Consider the following 20,061-nt stretch of genomic DNA (forward strand, 5'->3'; position numbering starts at 1 on the left):
CCAACTGAGCTGGATGATAATTTAAATCCTAATCCGAACCAACAAATTGTTAATTCTAAAATTTTAAATTGATATGAAAATAGTAATTTAATCTCATAGAGTGGGAAACGAGAACACATGGTATTTGAAAACAATGGAAAGTGTGAATCGGCAGCATCAAGGAAAGCATATTCCAAGTTCCAACGACCTATTTCTTTTCTAATCTCAGTCCAGTTTACTGATCCTTCCTTTCCACGAAGAGTCACCCTGCCCTGTCCTGCCCAATTCCCTCTCCTTTTGCCCTCCAACTACGTTATTGTCCCATCTTCATTTATACCCCAATCAACCTTATCCACGCCACCTAATTTCATCTTTATCAATTACGCCTCAACATATAATTCTATTCATTCGAATATAAATAAAATATATAATCATTTAAAATTTTCAAATAAACAAATAATTACCTTCAATTGTCTTCTTTATTTATCCCTAATTTTAATCATAATGATAATTTTTTTTATTAATTTGAGATATGTATAAAGAAATATTTGTTTAAAGATAACTCTCAATCATGTGACATTAAACGCTTACACCCCTATCATTCGTAGTGCTCGAATTCAGGATACAAAAGAAAAACATTATAAACATAAATGAATTAAATTATGTTAAATTAAAGAAAATGATTAAATCCTAAATTCTACCCATGAACACGAATGAATAGATAAAAAAGAGCAATGTCATCGAATAATGCCTGCACACGTCAGCACATGATATAACCCGAATAAACCTTGGGTAGGGTGGGATATGCTCCCACCCGCGTGTACACCATTAAATATGGATATAAATTGGCTGACTAATTGCTATACATATCCCTCCCTCTTGCTTTATTTAAATTTAATCTTCTACTCCTCCGCTCATCCAACTTCTCAAGCAAACACTTCTCTCCACCCTTAAACTTCCGCTTCCAATTTATTTTTTAAAATTTGATTTCTTCTTGCTTTTTGTTTGCTTAAATTTTTAAGGGTAAATTCTACTTATGACCAATTAACAATTATTTCTTTTCATTTGAACCATCGATCTTTAAATTTTATCAATTAAACTACCTAACTATTTAATTATTGCCAATCGAGCTATTTATAGTTAACGGTTAATGAAGGAGGTGATATAAGTATTAAAAATAGTATAATTACACATTTGATCCCCATATAAGGAGTTTGGCTTAGTGATTGACACATACTTTAACATCTCTCAATACTTAGGTTTAATCCCCGGGCTGCTTATTCCTTATTCAATTTGTTTTCCACTCAATCAATGTCACCACCTGATTGGATGAAAAAAATTATTATATTTAATAAATTAAATTAAAATATCCTATGATAAGTTATTCACATGTGTGATGTGTCATAATCTAATTAGATACTAAAATTATTAAGTTAAATTAAAATTATGACAAATTTGATAGAGTATATAACTATTGAAGATCAAATGTATAATTATACTAATTCTTTTAACAATCACGTCACCCCTCCGTTAAAAGTTAACGGTAGGTGACTTGATTGGTAAAAATTAAATGATTAGATGGTCTAATTGATAAGATTAAAAAGTCAATGGTCAAAATAGAAAAAGAGATAATAATTAAATGGTCATGGGTATAATTTTCACTTATTTAGCTCCTAGCACATTCCTTCGCTCTTACCTTCTCATCTCTTATTTAGCTCAAACTAAAAAGTCTAAAACCTATTCAAACACAAAAAGAAGAACATAGAAAAAGAAGGGGAAAAAAGTAATGGCTAGTTTTCCTAGAAGAGTAAAACGAGTTACTGACCCGCTCGACGACAGAGTCAAGGCGCAACTCGTCGGCGCCTGTTCAGCCAGCAGCGGAGTCGAACGATCTGCGGACACCGCTGACACCGAAGATGACTCTTCCTGCCTCTCGGAACTCGTTCATAGTTTCTTGGAAGACGATCGCGAGGCTGCTGAACAAATCGGATACAACTCCGACTCGGACCCTCTCGACTCAAACGTTGATGCTACTGATTCGCTCGAGAACACTATCAAGTCAATCTCTCTTAAAAGCACCGATTCATACAGGAATCTGCTCCTGGCTCACGTTTCGAATGCAATGGAAATGCTTTCCTTTTTCACGACGGATAAAGCTATTTTCAGGCGTAAAGTGATGGTTTATCTTCGCCAGGTTGGCCACAATGCGGCAATCTGCAAGACGAAATGGAGTTCCTTCGGTGGCCTAACCGCCGGAAACTACGAGTTCATCGACGTGGTGCAATCAGTATCACCGACGCTACAAAACAGGTACTTCGTTGATCTCGATTTCGCCTCCGAATTCGAGATCGCGAGGCCAACGAGCGAATACTTGAAGCTATTGCAGTGTTTGCCTAGGGATTTCGTGGGGAAAAGCGTGGAATTGAAAAGGATGGTAAAGGTCATGACCGATTCCGCAAAAAGATCGTTGAAGAGTGCACAATTATCTCTCCCTCCATGGAGAAAAAACCGTTACATGCAAAACAAATGGCTCGGTCCGTACCGTCGGACGACGAACCAGATCCTAGCGAACAGCTTCTCATTGACACCCGCGACGACCCATCCGGTGAACTCCGTCCAGTGCCGTTATGTCGGCTTCGACGACTCCGACAACGGCAGTTCGTTCGTCCGTACGAGATGATAATTTTTTTGAGAGACTAGAAAACGATATTGTTTAAAATAATTAATAATTTTAACGCGGCAAATACACAACGTGTACAATTAGAGCTTTACATCAGACAATCGGATCACGTGAATAGTCCGTAACAATAATAAAAAAATGGATAAATTACATATTTAATATTTAAATTTTATTTTAAAATTTAAAATTTAATTTTTTAAGAAAATTATACTGATGTAATGACATTTATTTTATATCTTAATTTAATATATTATTATTAAAAGTTTAATAAAATTATCGATGTGATATTTTTAATGGAATATGATATTATTTTATAATAACACATTAATATTATCATTAAATTTTTAATGATTTAATATAAATTCTGAATTACACATTAAAAATGATTTTAAATATAAAAGTAAAATAAAAATAATAACTTTAATACTAATTATGTAATTTACTCTAAAAACTTGGAGCGGAGACTTTTTTTAACGATTAACATATGGCGATTTTAAAAGGCAGATAAGTAATGAATGCGACGATACAATTGGGAAACGATGAGAAAATTGTTGTTGGAGGGACAGGTGTTGAAAGGGCCAAAATTACTAGTTTGTCTGAAAAAGAAGGGCAGGTGGCAATTAATGAGGGGACATGAGAGATGATGAAATGGATAAGGTATTCTATTCCTTATCCATTTGTTTCTTTCGGCTTTTAAAAAGGAGGGAGAAATGTATCTTCGAATTTGACTATTTATTAAATTAGTAGTTAATTATTAAGATGATATTCATTTGTTGATTAGGAGTATTAGGTAACATAAAAGTGATTGCATGTTTTTTTTAAATCAATTTTCTTGTAATTTTAGATTTTTTAAAAAAATTCTTCATTAGCTTGATGCTTCATTTGTTGGTATTCATTAGATTTTTTTTAAAAGTGAGAATAAAGAGCTCTGTTAATGAATGATTCATGAATATCTTGATCATAGAGGTGAGTAAAACTCTATTAGAGTAATTTTTTTTTTTTGATTTCTTAGATTTGGCTAGTCATCTAACTGGACTCATGCATTTCCAGAGAGGCCCAATACTTCAACCCAGACCATCTTTTATTTCCATCAAGGCCCAATACTCCAACCCAGACCATCATATCCAACTTGGTGCTTTTTCTCATGTTCATTTTAAATCTTCATTTAGAAAGCCCCTTCCATGAATCATCATAATTTTAATGATATTATCACTTTTGGGTTGTTAGATGTCCACAAAAATCATAGGAAGATACTATAAATACTTTGATACCCACTGGAATTCTAAGATAAAGGAAGAAGTGTGTATTTCATTCTTCATTTGTTGAGAGTTTTAGATGCAGATGGTGTGGTGCATTATTAAATCATTCTGGATGATGATGCTTCTTTTTTGGGATCTTAAGGGGCAAAACAAGTGATTCCACCCAAAATATAAACCCCATGGGGGCATTTTTGTAAGTCCAAAAGTCTCATGGTTTAGCCACCAACAAGAAGCAATTTGTTCAGCCCTGGTGTTTGGGAACCTCTCATGCGTCCACTGAAAGATTCCCCACCCTATCTCATTAAATTCACCACAACTCCTTTTATCTCTCATTTATCCTATCATATAATTCCCCTACAACTTCATATATATCACAATGGCCAACCTTACCTACTTACACTTTCTTTTCTTCACCTTCTTCCTCGCTGTTCAAGTTCAAGGTCAAAACCACCCCCTTCTAATCAATGTTCCATTCCCACACTTTGGTTTCTTGTCGTGAATTTTGATACGGTTCCAATTTTGCAGGATCTAGAACAACTCGAGTAGCATTTCCTTTCAAAGAAGGGATCTCTGTCTCTCCTCCATGGGAATTACAGGTAAAGGGAGTTCCACCATTTTGCTTTCACTTGTTTTTCAATTTCCCACACTTTTTTTTCTTTTTTTGTCTAGACTGCAGACATTTCTGAAAAGAATATGAGAAGGAATTCAAGGAGATTGATGATTGGATCGACGGCGCTGACGTGCACATACAATGAATGTAGAGGATGCAAATATAAATGTCGAGCGGAACAAGTTCAGGTGGAAGGGAACGACCCCGTCCATAGCGCGTACCACTACAGATGTGTTTGCCGTGGACCATGAGGTGCTGCTAGAATTGTAATTTCGAAGTCAAGTAGAACATCTTGCCTTCATTTTCTTCTTTCATTTTTGTTTACGAGTAAATTGTCTGTCCAGCTCAGTTGGTAACCTTGTGGTCGTGGGATTAAGTCATACAATGGGCAATTCATAATTGGAGGTCTCCAACGGAAGTTGTTCTCAACCTGACGATGGGGGTAGCCTACTATCCTACCTCCCTTTACCCCCATTACATATGGAAATAAGATCAGCTAATTATTTTTGTTTATGAGTAATGGTTTCTTCAAGTAGAAGGTCTTTTGTTTTTGTTCGGTTTTTGGGCTGGGGTGAGCAAGTTGGCAGCAGTCCCAAGTATTAAAATTGAGGACAAAAAAGGGCAGAATTGAAACCAGAATGGTCACGAAGGGGGGCAGGACCCATTGTCGGAGAATGACAACATCAACATTTATATATGCTTGTTTGTATTTCGGCTCTCTTGCAGTCGTGGGTCTATGTTTCTGTGCTTACTACATTCATCAATCACATTCTCGCCCATAATTCATTACCAAATTGCTTCCTCCTCCTCTTTCTTTTAATAGTCTCGAATGATTACATTTATCAATTATATTTAGATTTTTTAATTATTAAAAATATACACATATTGTACATATATAATTATTCTAATTTGAATTTTATAAACAAAACAACAGTCTTTTTTTTTATCACAAAATTACTTATTTAACTCATCTATCCAACTTAAATGTTACGAAAGATGTGTATTTCAAAAAATTCTCAGACAAAAAACTTCTATTTAATATAAATATTTATTATTAGTTTTGTTATAGAAAATTAATAATGATATTATGTTATGAAATTTGATTCAAAAGTTTAGATTAACTCAAATTAATAATGATTTTTCTTTCTTTAATTGTTAGGGAGCGAATTAATTGCGGCGAGGGAGGGGGAGCGTACTTAGGGTTAGAATATTAGTTTAAAAAAAATGATTTTTTAAATATTTTCTTTTTACTCTTTTAAGAAATAAAATTTTCAGAAAAATATAAATAAGATACGCGTGACTTAAATGTCGTTATGATGTAGACGCTTAAAATTGTAATGTTGAAAACATTAGATATGTATTTCGAGCGAAAAATCCTTTAGACGTATAATGTTGACTTTAGATACAGTTTAGACACTAGACACTTAAAATTGTAATGTTGAAAACATTATATACGTATTTCGAGCGAAAAATCCTTTAGGTGTATAATATTGACTTTAGATACAGTTTAGACACTTATTTTTACATTAACCTTAAATAAATTTGTAATTATCCTCAAATCCCATTTTAGTTTCATTCGATTGAACCCTCGTATTGGGGAAAACCCAAATAGAGGCCCATAGATTACTCTCCAACATCAAATAAGGCTGTTGTCACTCTAACTTGTCAATTGATAATTTATGTTTCCCGTACTTAGGTTTTGAAACCAAAATCTTTTGTGTTTTAACAATGGAGTTATGGATCGAGGTTTGACCATGTGATTTGGCCAATACCGACAAAGACAATTTTTAAGATTGCATGTTTTTATTTAACCCCCGAAACATTCGCAGACATGTCTTGAAGTTTCTTTGAACACGGTCTCTGATTTGATTAAAAGAAAGCTCACTTTCGGTCTGCTATATCGTTTTCGGATAGATTATTGACTGATTTTGTAAGACGCCGCTTGGAATCAGACTTTTTGATACAGAAGTGGTAAGCATGTGAAATATTAAACATAACTGTGTCTAAATGTCTGATTGTCTCAAACTATATATTCGCTACTAAAAGTCTAAAACATGTACACTATCCCGGAATCTTTATGTTCGATCGACCCAAAATGTGTTGAAATAATTGGTTATGTTCAGATTTTTTCTATAGGTCGTTTGGTTATTCTTTTTTTGTTTAACTTTTTTAGGATTGAATTTGGTATTACCTCGAATGATCACGATGTCGTCTATTTATTATCCTATTGATTTTTCTGCTTTGGACCCACGGATTAAATTTACATACACGATTTTCTCACAATTTTCATTCGATTAAATAATTTGAGTTTTTTTAGACGATTTATCCCTGACTATTTTTCTTTGCTCGTCATCCTTTTCATTAAACTCTTTTTTATTTACGTTATGTGAAATTATTGATTAACATTCACCACCGTCTCACCGATCACAATTCTCTATCCAATAAAAAAAATTAAAAAATAAATCATCATGAATTTTCTTCAACTATTCCAATAGTAATATACACATAAAAGGTATAACTGATCGTATATATATTGAAACATCATTCACAATAAATTGATATAATAGAATGAAACATTTGATTTATTAAGTAAGACCATAGACTTAAATTTTGATATTTGAGTAAATTAAATTTGAAAAGTTATTTTAATAATAAATATCTGTAAATTTTAATTTAAATTAATCCATCAATATATTGAATATTAATGATTAATAAATAAAAATTGAAGTAACGCTGCATGCTGTCCACGCCATTGACAAGACATTTTCCAAACCCAAGGCTGGACCATTCATTCCCATCGCAACGCTGCATCCTACTTCATATTGCTCTCCTTCCTAACATCTATAATTCAACGCGGATCCGGGACCGCGCTATACGTTATACTAAAATTATATTTAACGCGGTCTTTGATCCGTGCTATATCTTTTATCTGAATAATTACATATAGCGCGGTGCAGGTACCGCACTTTATATGCTTATAAATACACTCCTCCGGCTCACATCTCCTCGCATCTCTCATCTTTTATAAATTAATACAACAATTCCGTCAACGAGTAATAATTCTCGCAATCTTCTCAAATTTGATTTAGAAGTTCGTGCGATTTTTTGTTATAAAGTAATTTTGTTATAATTTTTTAATTATACTTATTATTTATTATCATTATTTGAAAAAATATTATACTAATTATTTTCAATTAATTTTTATGTTTGTAAAATTGAAAAGCGGAAACATACGTCGAAATAGTTTTGCGGTGCAGGTAATAATATAAAACTATATTATTTAAATTATTTACGTTGATGTGTAAAAAATTTATTGTATTATATTTTCGTTCATATATAATTTATTTAATCAGGTTTGTTTAAGTTATTTTTTTGTAGATATAATATTGCCGCACTTTTAAACTCAAAGAATGGCGTGACTTTCAGCTATTGTTTATTATGATGGTGAAATTCGAGAAGATGAAATCGGCGTTGTTTTCGTATCAAATGAGCGTGTTAAAATATCATTCAAGAGAAACATAACTCTTGAGGAGCTAATAACGAAGATTTCGAGGAAGATTCATGTTGGAAGTAACAGAAGAATGTCGTCGTTGCAGTACAGATTTCCAACATCATTGTTGTCATTAACTTATACAGCGTTCGAACTTTCGAACAATGATGATGTTCAAATGATGGTTGAAGCTCAAAGTAATTATTCAGACGCCGCTATTGAGATGTATGCACATTTTGTTCAAGTGCGTGCTGTTCGGGGTCAATCTTTAAGCTCACACTATGGGCTGGCTGAACAAGTTGATCAAGTTGACAGCCCGGCTACAATAATGTGTAATGATTTTAATGCCATAATGGGGAGACATTCATCCGCAACTCCTTACGATATATACCGAGGTGGGTCCACGAACAATCCGTATGGCAACACCGCGTCCAGTTCAAGGGGAAGGCATTCATCTGCAAATTTCTTTGACCATATGGAGATGCCATCGACGCAATCATCTGTGCAGTTTCCATTTGACACGATGGCTTCAAGATCCAGGGGGAGGCATTCGACTACGAGCTTTTTCGATCTCAATGTCGATATGCCTTCCAGTTCAAGGGGAAGGCGTGCAAGTAGTAGGTTCTTCGACCTAAATGTGGAAAGCATGGAGGAACCATCATCTCCACCAGAAGAACCGCTTCGTGAGCCTGGTGCGGATGGTGCTGAGACTGGACTATTAATTCACCCATAATCACCGCAATTCAACTCTGATGATGATGAAGTTCCAGGAAATGTGGCACAAACTGACCCTCCTGCACACATATATGAAGCTGATTATGGTGCAATGTACGGGCCAGAATTTGCGGATATACCTCATCTCGGTGATTATAGATATTTACTTATCAATAAATAATGGTGAGTTATCTTTAGGCATTGAGTTTTCAAGCAAAGAAGAAGCGATGATGGCTATCAAAAATTACAATATCCGTAATTCTGTTCAGTCCAGAGTCAACCGATCGACGACCGAAAAAATATGTATGCTACTGTGCCCGACGCGAAAACGGATGCAATTGGATGGTTCGCGTATCGAAAATGAAGAGGAAAAATAACATATGGGAACTAACAGTATACAAAGGTCCTCACACATATTGTGCTGGAGGGGTCAACCAAGATCATCCGAACTTGAACTCTGAAGTGATATGCCAAGACATCATGCCCATGGTAAAAGCAAGCTCTCATATGTTGCAGTGTTGATTTCAGCTATACAATCGCAGTATATGTACATCGTCTCCTATAAAAAAGTTTGGTTGGCAAAACAAAATGCCATTGTCAAACTTCATGGCAAATGAGATGCATCTTACAACGAACTTCCAGGTTGGTTTAGGCTGGTGCGGACGTTGAATCCTGGGATAATTGTGGACTTCGAAACCTACTATGCATACCATAATGATCGAGTTCTTCGTGATTGATGTCAATTCTACCGGGTTTTTTGGAGTTACCCACAGTGCGTTAATGCTGCCAAATATTGCAAGCCTATGGTCCAGATCGACGGGACTTTCTTGTATGGAAAATACAAGCAAGTTTTATTATTGGCAGTTGTACAAGATGGCAATCGCAACATTCTTCCAGTTGTTTTTGCTCTTTTCGAAGGAGAAGATACAGATTCTAGGTCTTTTTTTCTCCGAAATTTACGTGCACATGTTATCACGATGGAAAAACTTTGTGTCATTTCAGATCGCGGAGCTGGGATCAAAGCAACAATGGAGTCTTTGGGTCCAATGTGGCAACCACTCTTTGTCCAACATAGGTATTGTCTCCGACACATTCCTGCGAATTATCATGGAATGTACAAGAAGAATGATGAGCGTCAATTAATTGTGCGCATGGGTAAGTGAAAGCAAGTTAGTAAGTTATACATTTTTTGATCATTTTAATTTTGCAAAAAAAGCAAGTTAGTAAGTTATACATTTTTTGATCAGGTTAAGAACTACTTCCTCGAATATTTGAATCAATGCTTCAAGATTTGAGGGCGAAGAACGAGGAAGGATACGATTACATCAACCTTATTGATAAAGAAATGTGGCCGAACGCATATGATGGTGGATATCGATATGGACACATGACGACCAACTTGGCTGAGGCAATCAATTCAACCTTAAAGGGTGCACGTCGCTTACCTGTAGCGTCTTTGGTAAAAACTATATATTTTCGTTTGGGGGCACTTTTTGCGAAGCTCGGGGGACAAGCTCAAACCTAGATGCAAGGCGATCATGTCTATCACCCTAGATTAGTTGCAGATCTACAGAAAAAATTTGCTGCATCAAATGGAATGTCTGTAACAAGCTTCTCTAGAAGGCATGAAATGTTTTATGTCACAGAGTTGCCCCGACCTCTTCAAGGGATTGAATTTGTGTCGTTAAGAGTAAATCTAAAGGACAGTGCGTGCGACTGCGGGTTTTTTCAAGCTCTGAAGTATCCATGCTCTCATGTGATAGCAGTTTGCTCGCATAAACGTCAAGACTATAACCATTTTGTGGATCCCGTATACCTATTATCTGAAGTTTTTAAGGTATACGAATTTGAGTTTCCCCCATAAGTAATGACAAAGACCCTGATGTGGTTCAAGATTAGCTTTCGATTGTACCAAATCCGAGTTTATTAAGGGAGCGTGGTCGTCCAAAATCCAATCAAATTCATTGCGATATGGATATTCGAGAAAGATCTAGACAAGACAGAAGATGTGGCCATTGTAGAAACTTAGGACACACTAGAAAAACATGTCCACTTCTGTTGTCATCAAGTAACAATTGATGAGGAAATGATGTATTTGTTTATCAAATAATAATTCTTGTATTTTAATTTGCATTTACTTCAAGTTAATGTCATTCGATAATCGCTGATGAAGATTTAAAAAAAACGAACACAATTATTAAATTTTAACAAACTAATAACAATTTGATATTTAAATAAAACAAACTTACAAATAGAATTAAATGGTAAATGATAACCAATTTACAATAACTGATATTAAATGGTAATAAACAAAATTAACTAAAATATGTTAAAAAAAAAGTCCAACAAATTTAACAAAATAAAGTAAGTATTAAATGAGAAATAATAAAAAATTACAATTAAACAAAATAAAGTAAATATAATATAATAAAAAAAATCTATCGATGTCTGAATCGCGAATGTGTTCCGCATGGCGGTGGTTGTCGGTCTCGAGGAGGATTTCTTCGTATCACTGGTTCTGACTCCTCGCTGTCATTGTCATCGTCGTCATCGTCGTCGTCCTGAGCAGGTACATCAGGTTGATTAGGAGCTGATGACAATGAAGCACCTCTATAGAATAAGGACCCTGAAGGTGTATGACTGACTATCCCACCGGAATACGAAAACTGGGAAAACCCAGACATCACTGAGTGTGAAAATTGTACAGGAGGTTTATGTGCTGCGGCCATGGGTGATGAGGATGAACCCGCCAAATATCCAGCATATGAACCCCAAGTTGGATCTGCAAACATAGACCCATAATAGCCTCCAGGAGGGGTCATCTGTGATGGTGGCGGTGGCGGGGTGATAAAACCAGGTGAAGGCGGCGGCGACATCTGGTAATGGAAAGGCGATGACGGCATCATATATGGCTGCGATGGCTGCTGGGAAGGTCCTTCTGGTGCAGCTGAGGATGAACCGAAAGCACCTGCTCTCCGTTCACGAGTCGGAGGACGATGGTGCTGTGTCGGTGAACGTCTCTGTCGACGTCGTGAAAAGGTCTGCCCTCGTGCATCCTCGGGAAGTAGAAACGATTTTCCGTTACTGTTGAACCACTCATAATAATCCTCAGCATACATCAAGAAGTCAGTAAAAATGGGCTCTCTACGTGGAAGGCGTCGATGTCGATCTTCCCACAACACGACCCACTCATGATGCCTCACCAGTCAATCTGTATCTGTCTTGCCGCGTCTATCTAAGTTATGCAACTCGTCCATATTGTGAGGTGCTTCCGGAATTGGTTGAAAACAACCAAACTGCCGGAGTACGCGATCAGTAGAGTGCTACTCGACGCTCGCATAATAGATTAGAGGGACCATCGCCATCGAAACATCTGATGGACTCTTCAACTCAGGTGGGATCACTGCCCTCACATCATCAGTAGAATATGACACTCATTCAAACTAAAACAAATAATATATAATTTTTATCAAAATAATAATCTAATTATATAACTATAATCTAAAATCGATTTTTAAACATTAAAATTCATACCTGTGTGCCAACCTTTTGATCGATTAGCACCCTAATTTTTTCTAAATCATCAGGTAGCTCCTGATGATTTTTCCTATCAGTAGACCACCTATTCAAGGAAAAAAATTTGTTATACGCTGTATAAAATTATTAATATACAAAATCAATTTTATAATTATCTCAGAAGTAGTGGAAATACGAATGGGTTCTTCACAACGGGACATAAAAAGAGAAATCGATACCATGCCCAAGACTGCAACAGCAGGAGACATCCGCCGATAGCATTACGCCTGTAGTCAGTGGCTCCACACATCTCCATGTACAACAAAGCCAAAACTACCGAAACCCAACTGAATGATCCGGCGAGACGAAAGTCGCTAAGATGTCGCAACCACATGCAGTGAACTAGGTTGCGCGATTTGTCCGGCATCAGCAACCCTCCTATCAGCTGCAGTATGCATGCCCGTGCATACATCTTAACCTCATCCTCAGAGGCGTCTGCGCTGAACTCCCGAAAATTGACATCTAACCAATTTAATGGTATCCTACCTCCGATAAAATTTTCCGGGACACGTCCTAGACTATCCTGACACAAAGTAGTCCAAGAACCGGAAGCTATCCCAGATATCACATCTCCATCCACCGGAAGCCCCAGGTGCATAGAAACATCCTCAAAGCGTGATCGTGCACTCTCCGCACGGAAGATGGAATGTGTGGGTCTCTGGCCTCCACCGCTCTATTTAGGCAGAAATCAGGTATGGCTCTATCTTACAGTGACCCTGATATCTACCTATATAACTGAATCCAACCTTTACTAAATACGACAATACATGACTGCGTATCACTAACTTAAGATTCCTAATAAAAGGATCTAATACACGGTCCTTCTCCTAAAAATAAATAATTACAAAAATTAATTCTTAATCTAATAATCATGCATTAAATGAATCAACTAATTATTACTAATAATTTAAATTAAATTAAAACGTTAAAATGTTACTGTATTAGCAAAGTGTCGAGATATTTAATTCTTAATCTAACAATCATGCATTAAATAAATCAACTAAATATTACTAATAATTTAAATTATATTAAAATGTTAAAATGTTACCGTATCAGCAAAGTGTAGAGATATATGATTTCCATCCGAGCGAATTATATTGTCGTCCATTATATATCTGCAAAAGAATTATATTAGTAAAATATTAAATAAAGTAAAAACATAATAGTAAAAACATTATAAAATATACCTTAAAAAGAGATTATTTGGGAAAAATTTAGAGAATTTGAGAGAATTTAGTGTGATAAAAGTGATTGAGGATGGGGGTATTTATAAGGAGGATGGGGACGTGAAGGGTTGGTAATTATGGGTATAGCGCGCGCCCTACACCGCACTATATACCCCACTTGTCAGATATCCAAGTATAGCGCGGATCAGGGGGCGCACTAAACCCACGTGGCGCCAGATCACCGTATATCGCGGGGGAGGGGGCGCGTTATACCCATGTGGCGCCAAATCAGCATATAGCACGGTGCAGGGGGCGCTTTCCTGCTAAGGGTGTTAGATCGGGAAATATAGTCTGACCGGTGTTAAATCAGTAATAATATCGATCACCGGTGATATACTGGGAAAATAGCCCAAAATCTAATCTAAACACAACTTAAAAAAATGTTCGCTTTTAAAAACTATTTGGATATATTATTATATTAATTAAATCTGGGTTGGAAGCCCATTACCCATCAATCAAATGACTTAAACTTTAATCAAACATTTCACCCAAAGTTAAAAAAACATTATAAAATAAAATATATCAATCCAATTTATTAGTTAAAAGAAATATTGTTCTATTTAAAGATTTTGCGTTCAAGCAGTTATATTTACAGGATGTATGCGTTATCAAACGTCTAAGCAATTATAAAGAAACAGATTCGTACGAATTAAATTATCTCAATTGTTAAATAAATTATTATTATTCCTAAAAGTCTTAACTTCGAGTACCAAAGATTGCGAGAGCATTTAAACTTTCATTGTAAAATAATTAAGTGATGTTTGTTGGCATCATAATCATCTAGCAATTTAAGATGAATGATTTCCCATTCAACAAAGATACATATAATAAGTGAAGTTATCCTTGCGTACTTTTAAACATCGTCACAACTACATGTTTAGTATATCAATTATTGCTTTTGTTTTATTTTGGTCACTCAATTTTTTTTTTCAAAATCATAACTAACGTTTTAATTTGATTTCATTTTGATTACATGCTGTTAAACAATTAATAGAACTTATGACGTGACAAATTTTTAATTTTTTTCAATGATGATGGAAATCCCCATGTATGGAAGTTAGAGCTTCAAGTATATGTTGAAAATTAGGCCTGATGTTGCTCATCTCTTTCTGGCCAGGTTCGTGACCTCAGCGTGAGGTGCTTATGGTAAGAATTACGTTCACATGCCCCCAAAGTTGCTTGGCATCACATGGTATGGTTCTTTGGACGAATCCCCAAGCACACCATTATTGTATGGATGGCCATATTAAATAGGTTGCCTACTCGGGTTAGACTCCTGCGTGTGGGCCTCGCTATTGAATCTGATAGCTGTTTATTTTGTGGCAATGAGGCAGAGACAAGAGACCATCTCTTCTTTGAATGCCATTTTGCCAAGGATCTTTGGAGCTCTATTCTGGATCTTTGCTGCATCCCTCATGTAGCTTGTAGCTGGGAGGGAGAACTGGCTTGGGCTTCATTGTTGCTCAAGGGAAATTATCTCATCGTTAAAATACTTAAACTTGCTTGTACTGGTCATGCATACAGTGTTTGGAAGGAAAGAAATAGCAGGTTGTTTGGGAATAGAGCCAGATCAAAGGGAAAGCTGCTGGGAGATATCAAGGAGGCAATCCAATTACGGTTGGGAGGTAAATCCTTCAACATAGCATATTCATCTAATATTGCCCTGTGTGCAAAGTGGGGCATTGCTTGAGTAGGTACTGTTCTTATTTTTTGCCTAGTTAGATGGCGATTGTACTATGCTTAGCTATGCAAATCAGCTGATTTTTACATTGACTGTAGCAGTTTTCTGCTTCTTGGGTAATGAAATTGAATTATCCAAAAAAAAGTATGATTTTGAAATAAAAAATACTCGAGTAACCAAAACAGAACAAAAATGATAATTGAAGTACTAAATGTGTAGTTTACCCAAATTGTAATCCACCATTGTCCACCCGTAAGTTTGACCCGGTGCCGGCAAGCGGCAGAAAGCATAGGAAGGCCGGGTTTCTTGCCAAAACAAACAAGCGAACATGTGGTCCCCACAAAAAGGAGGCTGAGCAAGGATCCAGGCGAGAATCCGTATGGGCTACTGACACGTGGAATCATGAATGTCAGGGTTGAATTTTATAGGTCGTAGCTGTACGAGCTAGGTATATAGGCTCCCCCTCCACTAAATTTGTCCTGTATTTTATACATTGTATATACACAAAGGAATACATTTATAAATTAAGAATAAGAAAAAAAGACAAGTTGCGAATTAAATGCACAAACTCTTTACACAATAGAAACATCCCTTTGTTCTCTTGTTCTTTTCCCCCACTCTCTTTTTTCCCCTTTTATATTAAGCATTGTAGCACTTTTCCAAGAAAACTGCACTTGCTCTTGTCTCTCTATATTTCATCAAATCCATCTTTTGCTTCTTTTTTCCAGCCTCTGTGTTTTTGCTTTTTCTTTCTCTTTTCTCCATCAAGAAAAGATGACCGGGGGAAATCAGGAAGGTGATCAAAGTGTTAGCCTTGATCTTCTCAAGCAGAAAATGGCCAGCTTTGCCAAGGAAAGGGACTGGGATCAGTTCCACAGTCCTAGAAATCTCCTCTTGGCTTCTTTGGGTTTCTATATGGGGAGGTAATGATTTAACCAACAAAAGTACAGCTTAAACCAGTTGGATTATCATATATATATATATATTTATTGCTTTATCATTAAGCCTTGTAATTCTCCCCTGGATCACAAGACATGGTTTGCGTAAGTTACCCTTTTTCTGGTTTAGCCCTTTTTTTCATCTTGCAGAGTCAAACATAAGAAACTGTGATGTAAAGTGGAGACAAAGGGTTTAAAAGATGAATGATTCTTGTTTCACATTAATGGCTAAACTAATGATTTGATGTAGGTGGGAGAAGTGGGAGAATTATCGGAGATATTTCAGTGGAAAGGAGAGGTCCCAAAAGGGTTACCCGGTTGGAAAGAAGACGAAAAAGTTCACCTGGGTGAAGAACTCTCTGACGTTCTACTATACCTCGTAAGGTTGTCCGATATCTGCGGCATTGATCTTGGGAAAGCTGCTCTGCGCAAAGTTGAACTCAATGCTATCAAGTACCCGGCTTCAAAGACCAACAATGGCATTGCAGGGAGTTGTTGATCATCATCTTTATCTATTTAAATGTTTAGTATTTTTCTTGTGGAATTTGTATTAAATTTGCCCCTCATAGATCATAGGTGGTGGTGGTGGTGGTGGTGGGCTGCTTTTTGGTGCATTTATTACCATAGATTTTGTTACTGTTTTCAGCAGCTGAATCCAATCCTTTCTGACAGACATATGTCGAGAGATATGTATAAAAAATGTTTGCTTTTTCCGTATTTTTGTTTACTATATTTACTTTTCAGGTGAAGGTGTGTATGGACGGCCAATGTGCTTTTCCTTGGGGAAAGTCGTAAACTACTCACTTTAAACATGCTTAAAGGGGCTAACAGGGATGATCAGTACTTAAATCATGGTCAGCATTAGTTGAAACGTCATGATGATGAATTAATGACCCTCATTAGCAAATCAACGATGATTACATCAAAAGTCTCGACAATTTGTCTACATCTCATGAACTGAAATCTGATACTGTATTTAGTATCAAGTTCCTTGCCTTGCAATCTACTAGGGCAGAGTATGATCTATATTATCAAACAAACAGGGGCTATATCCCAGACTTCATCTAATTGATGGGCTTCTTAAATCGAAAAAAAGGAAAGCCAACAAAAGCGTTGGCCAAATACCAACAATGGCTAAAACTGGCCTAAGCCAACTAGGGATCAACCACACTATTGACTCTTCGGTTCAAACTAATTAGGAGTGGATCACATGACACGAATTCAGAATTTTCTAAAGAATAAAAAGACAAATACATTTAAGGTTAAAACTGCACACATACACCTTAAAAATTCATTATTTTCTTTTTTTTTATAAATCTGGAGTAAATATAAGGTAATTGGTTCAAAGATAACTTTCAACCATTTGACATTAATTGTTTATATCTCTGACATTGTCGGTGCTCAAACCCGTAACCTCAAGAAATATCAATAATTTCTTGATAATTAAGGTTAGGGTTCATGCAAAAAAAACATTATCTTTAAATTGATGAGAAATTCAACCGACAAAATGAATATTTTTGGACACATAGAGAGCCTTAATCCTGTTTTAATGGGATTGTCACTTATTCAATTGTGTAATAACGCGGCTTTATTTATAGCAAGTTTCAAGGTTTTATCCCAACATTCAGAGTTTACCTTGATTTGGTAGTTGCTACCATCCATGAGCCGCACCAAAGCAGGTGCTTTATCCTTAAATGTTGAATCAAGTGTTGCAGCGTTCATAAAATGCGCTCCCCATCGTCATCGAATTAATCTATGGGGGAATTGGGTAGTGCTCTGAAAGAAATGCAGACGCCGTTTATGTAGTCGCCGACACCTCCGCCTCCTAAAGAAACACAAAACGCTATTTACGCAACCCCTAGCTCCTCTACCTCCTAGACAAATGCGATTTCTGTTTATTCAAACGTCGACCCAAGAAGCTTTATAAAGATGGTAATGTTACATTAGGACGGGGAGGGCAGTTGGGTTTAAATACGCCGGACCCAACTTGGTCATTGCAGAGTTGCATATGAATCAAATAGCTTTAGCTGGGTCGAGTGGAATGAAATTACTTTTCGTCAATCTCTAATCGATTTGTTATTTTTAAAATTTCAGTAAAAAATATAAAAACTTAATCATATTTCAGAAACCATCTATGTAAATTTATCTTTTAAGAAATACATTTTGGATTGGCAATCCAAATGCAGCGAGAGATCTGAGTCACGTTTCCGGCCAAACTAACATGACCTAGAAATATATATTTTTACTCGAAATTTGACCCGATTCAAGTTTAGGTTATTTTCGTTCGATTCGAAATTTGACATGTTTTTTCGAGATAAAATCCAAACCTAACCTTATACAAATATATGTATGACTTTTAAATTTTATTCAATAACCTAAAAATCTAATTGAAAAATAATAATATAGAAATATATTATTATAATTATCTCTAAATATATAAAATATAATTATACTATTTTTCGAGTTAGATTGAATTAAATATTTTTCATCCTATGTTATACCTTAACTTATCCTCTAAAGAGTATTAACTCGATCTAAACTTATATATAAATATAAGAGATTTAATTTAATAAGATGAAGCCGATTCAAAAATCGTCGACTTCGGGTGCAGCGTACATCCCTACATATTATGGGGTTGTTTGTTTGCCTCTTAATAGAATCATTCAGTACGGTTTGTTTCGCACATCCGAATGATTCAGTGCTGACTGATTCAACAAAACAGTGTTGAATGATTTAGCACAGAAGTACATTCTGAATTATTTAGAGTCAGTTATCAAACAACATGTCACATTTAGAGCTAAACCATTCAGAGCATATGAATCATTTAACATTTGAACTATTAAACGCTTAATTATTCTGAAGTAAACAAACAGTCCCTATTCCGGACCAATGATTACACATAACTAACATTGCGAAGTCCAACGCCTGATTGATTCCCTAGTTATCTCCATGCTCTCCTCAAAGCGACTCTACAGTCTTACCCAATGCCTTCGTTCCGCCACCCACCAACTCCGCCTCGCTAGAACCGACGCCGCTTCGTCCAAGCGGCGGTCCAGGGCCCCTGGTTCAGCATTTTCCTTCACGAAAACGGAAGAGAAATCCGAGTGGTGAGTAGTGGACGGCGAGATGCACGAGATCGGCGATCATGTGCCACCACGTGAGCACTTTGTCATCCCAAGAGACAACGTCCCAAACAAGCGACGAAAGCAACTCAGGGAACAGTTCATGCGCCGCCATCGCCTCGTTATTAAGGAATCGGCTAGCGATGAAACATAATTGCAAGTGTTCTTAATAATGCAAAATAATCTGAAGACTGCAGCTAATAGTAGGTTTTGTTTTGTTTTACTGAAGAAGCATGAACCCTGGTGCAAAAAGTACATGGAACTGTATAATGAGCTTAGAGAAAATTTGGAGAGGTTGTATTGGGATGAGGGTTACTCGAAAAAAATTGCCAAAGATCATGCCAAGAATGAGTCTACCGAAGATGGTGATCAAGATTTTAACCCATACAGGTTTCGTCTTGCTGGTTTCTTCAATTCTTCTTCATGATATGTTAATTAATCATGTAGAAAAAATACTTCAGACATATCTTTAGGGTAGTTTCCTTGCAATATGTAAATGCTAGATATCTTGATTGAGAAAGTATTCATTTGGCATCACACGCTAATTTGTCTAAGGATTCTACTCGAAATTATTCTTAATCATACTCCCTTGTTTCATCTTATAGGAGCAGAGGAATCCGTGCCGATTTCAAAAAGGTATGAATTTTTTTACATGATTTGGTGGTGGCTTAACTCATGATATATCACTCAATTTCAGCAGATCATGGGCATCCCATGTTGAAAACATATAACTTTCTCCTTTTTTTATTATTATTTTGGAACATATCTTCCTGTTGATACTACATT

The 20,061-nt window shown here is 36.1% G+C and overlaps 1 protein-coding gene and 1 pseudogene across 1 annotated transcript; both read left to right on the forward strand.

Moving 5' to 3' along the window:
- The first annotated feature begins 1,741 nt into the window (after window positions 1-1,741).
- On the forward strand, window positions 1,742-2,674 carry LOC120167664. The gene has a single exon (XM_039176610.1). It carries the CDS (start codon window positions 1,766-1,768, stop codon window positions 2,657-2,659), a length of 894 nt encoding a protein of 297 aa, XP_039032541.1. The 5' UTR covers window positions 1,742-1,765; the 3' UTR covers window positions 2,660-2,674.
- A 16,416-nt stretch (window positions 2,675-19,090) lies between these two features.
- On the forward strand, window positions 19,091-19,702 carry LOC120167772 (annotated as a pseudogene).
- Window positions 19,703-20,061: the final 359 nt, after the last annotated feature.

The sequence above is a fragment of the Hibiscus syriacus genome, unplaced genomic scaffold, assembly GCF_006381635.1.
Source record: "Hibiscus syriacus cultivar Baekdansim isolate YM2019G1 unplaced genomic scaffold, ASM638163v2 tig00111693_pilon, whole genome shotgun sequence".
Taxonomy (NCBI): Eukaryota; Viridiplantae; Streptophyta; class Magnoliopsida; order Malvales; family Malvaceae; genus Hibiscus; species Hibiscus syriacus.

Excerpts from the sequence above, each read along its gene's own strand:
- LOC120167664 (XM_039176610.1), top strand. The coding sequence starts at position 1,766 with ATGGCTAGTTTTCCTAGAAGAGTAAAACGAGTTACTGACCCGCTCGAC.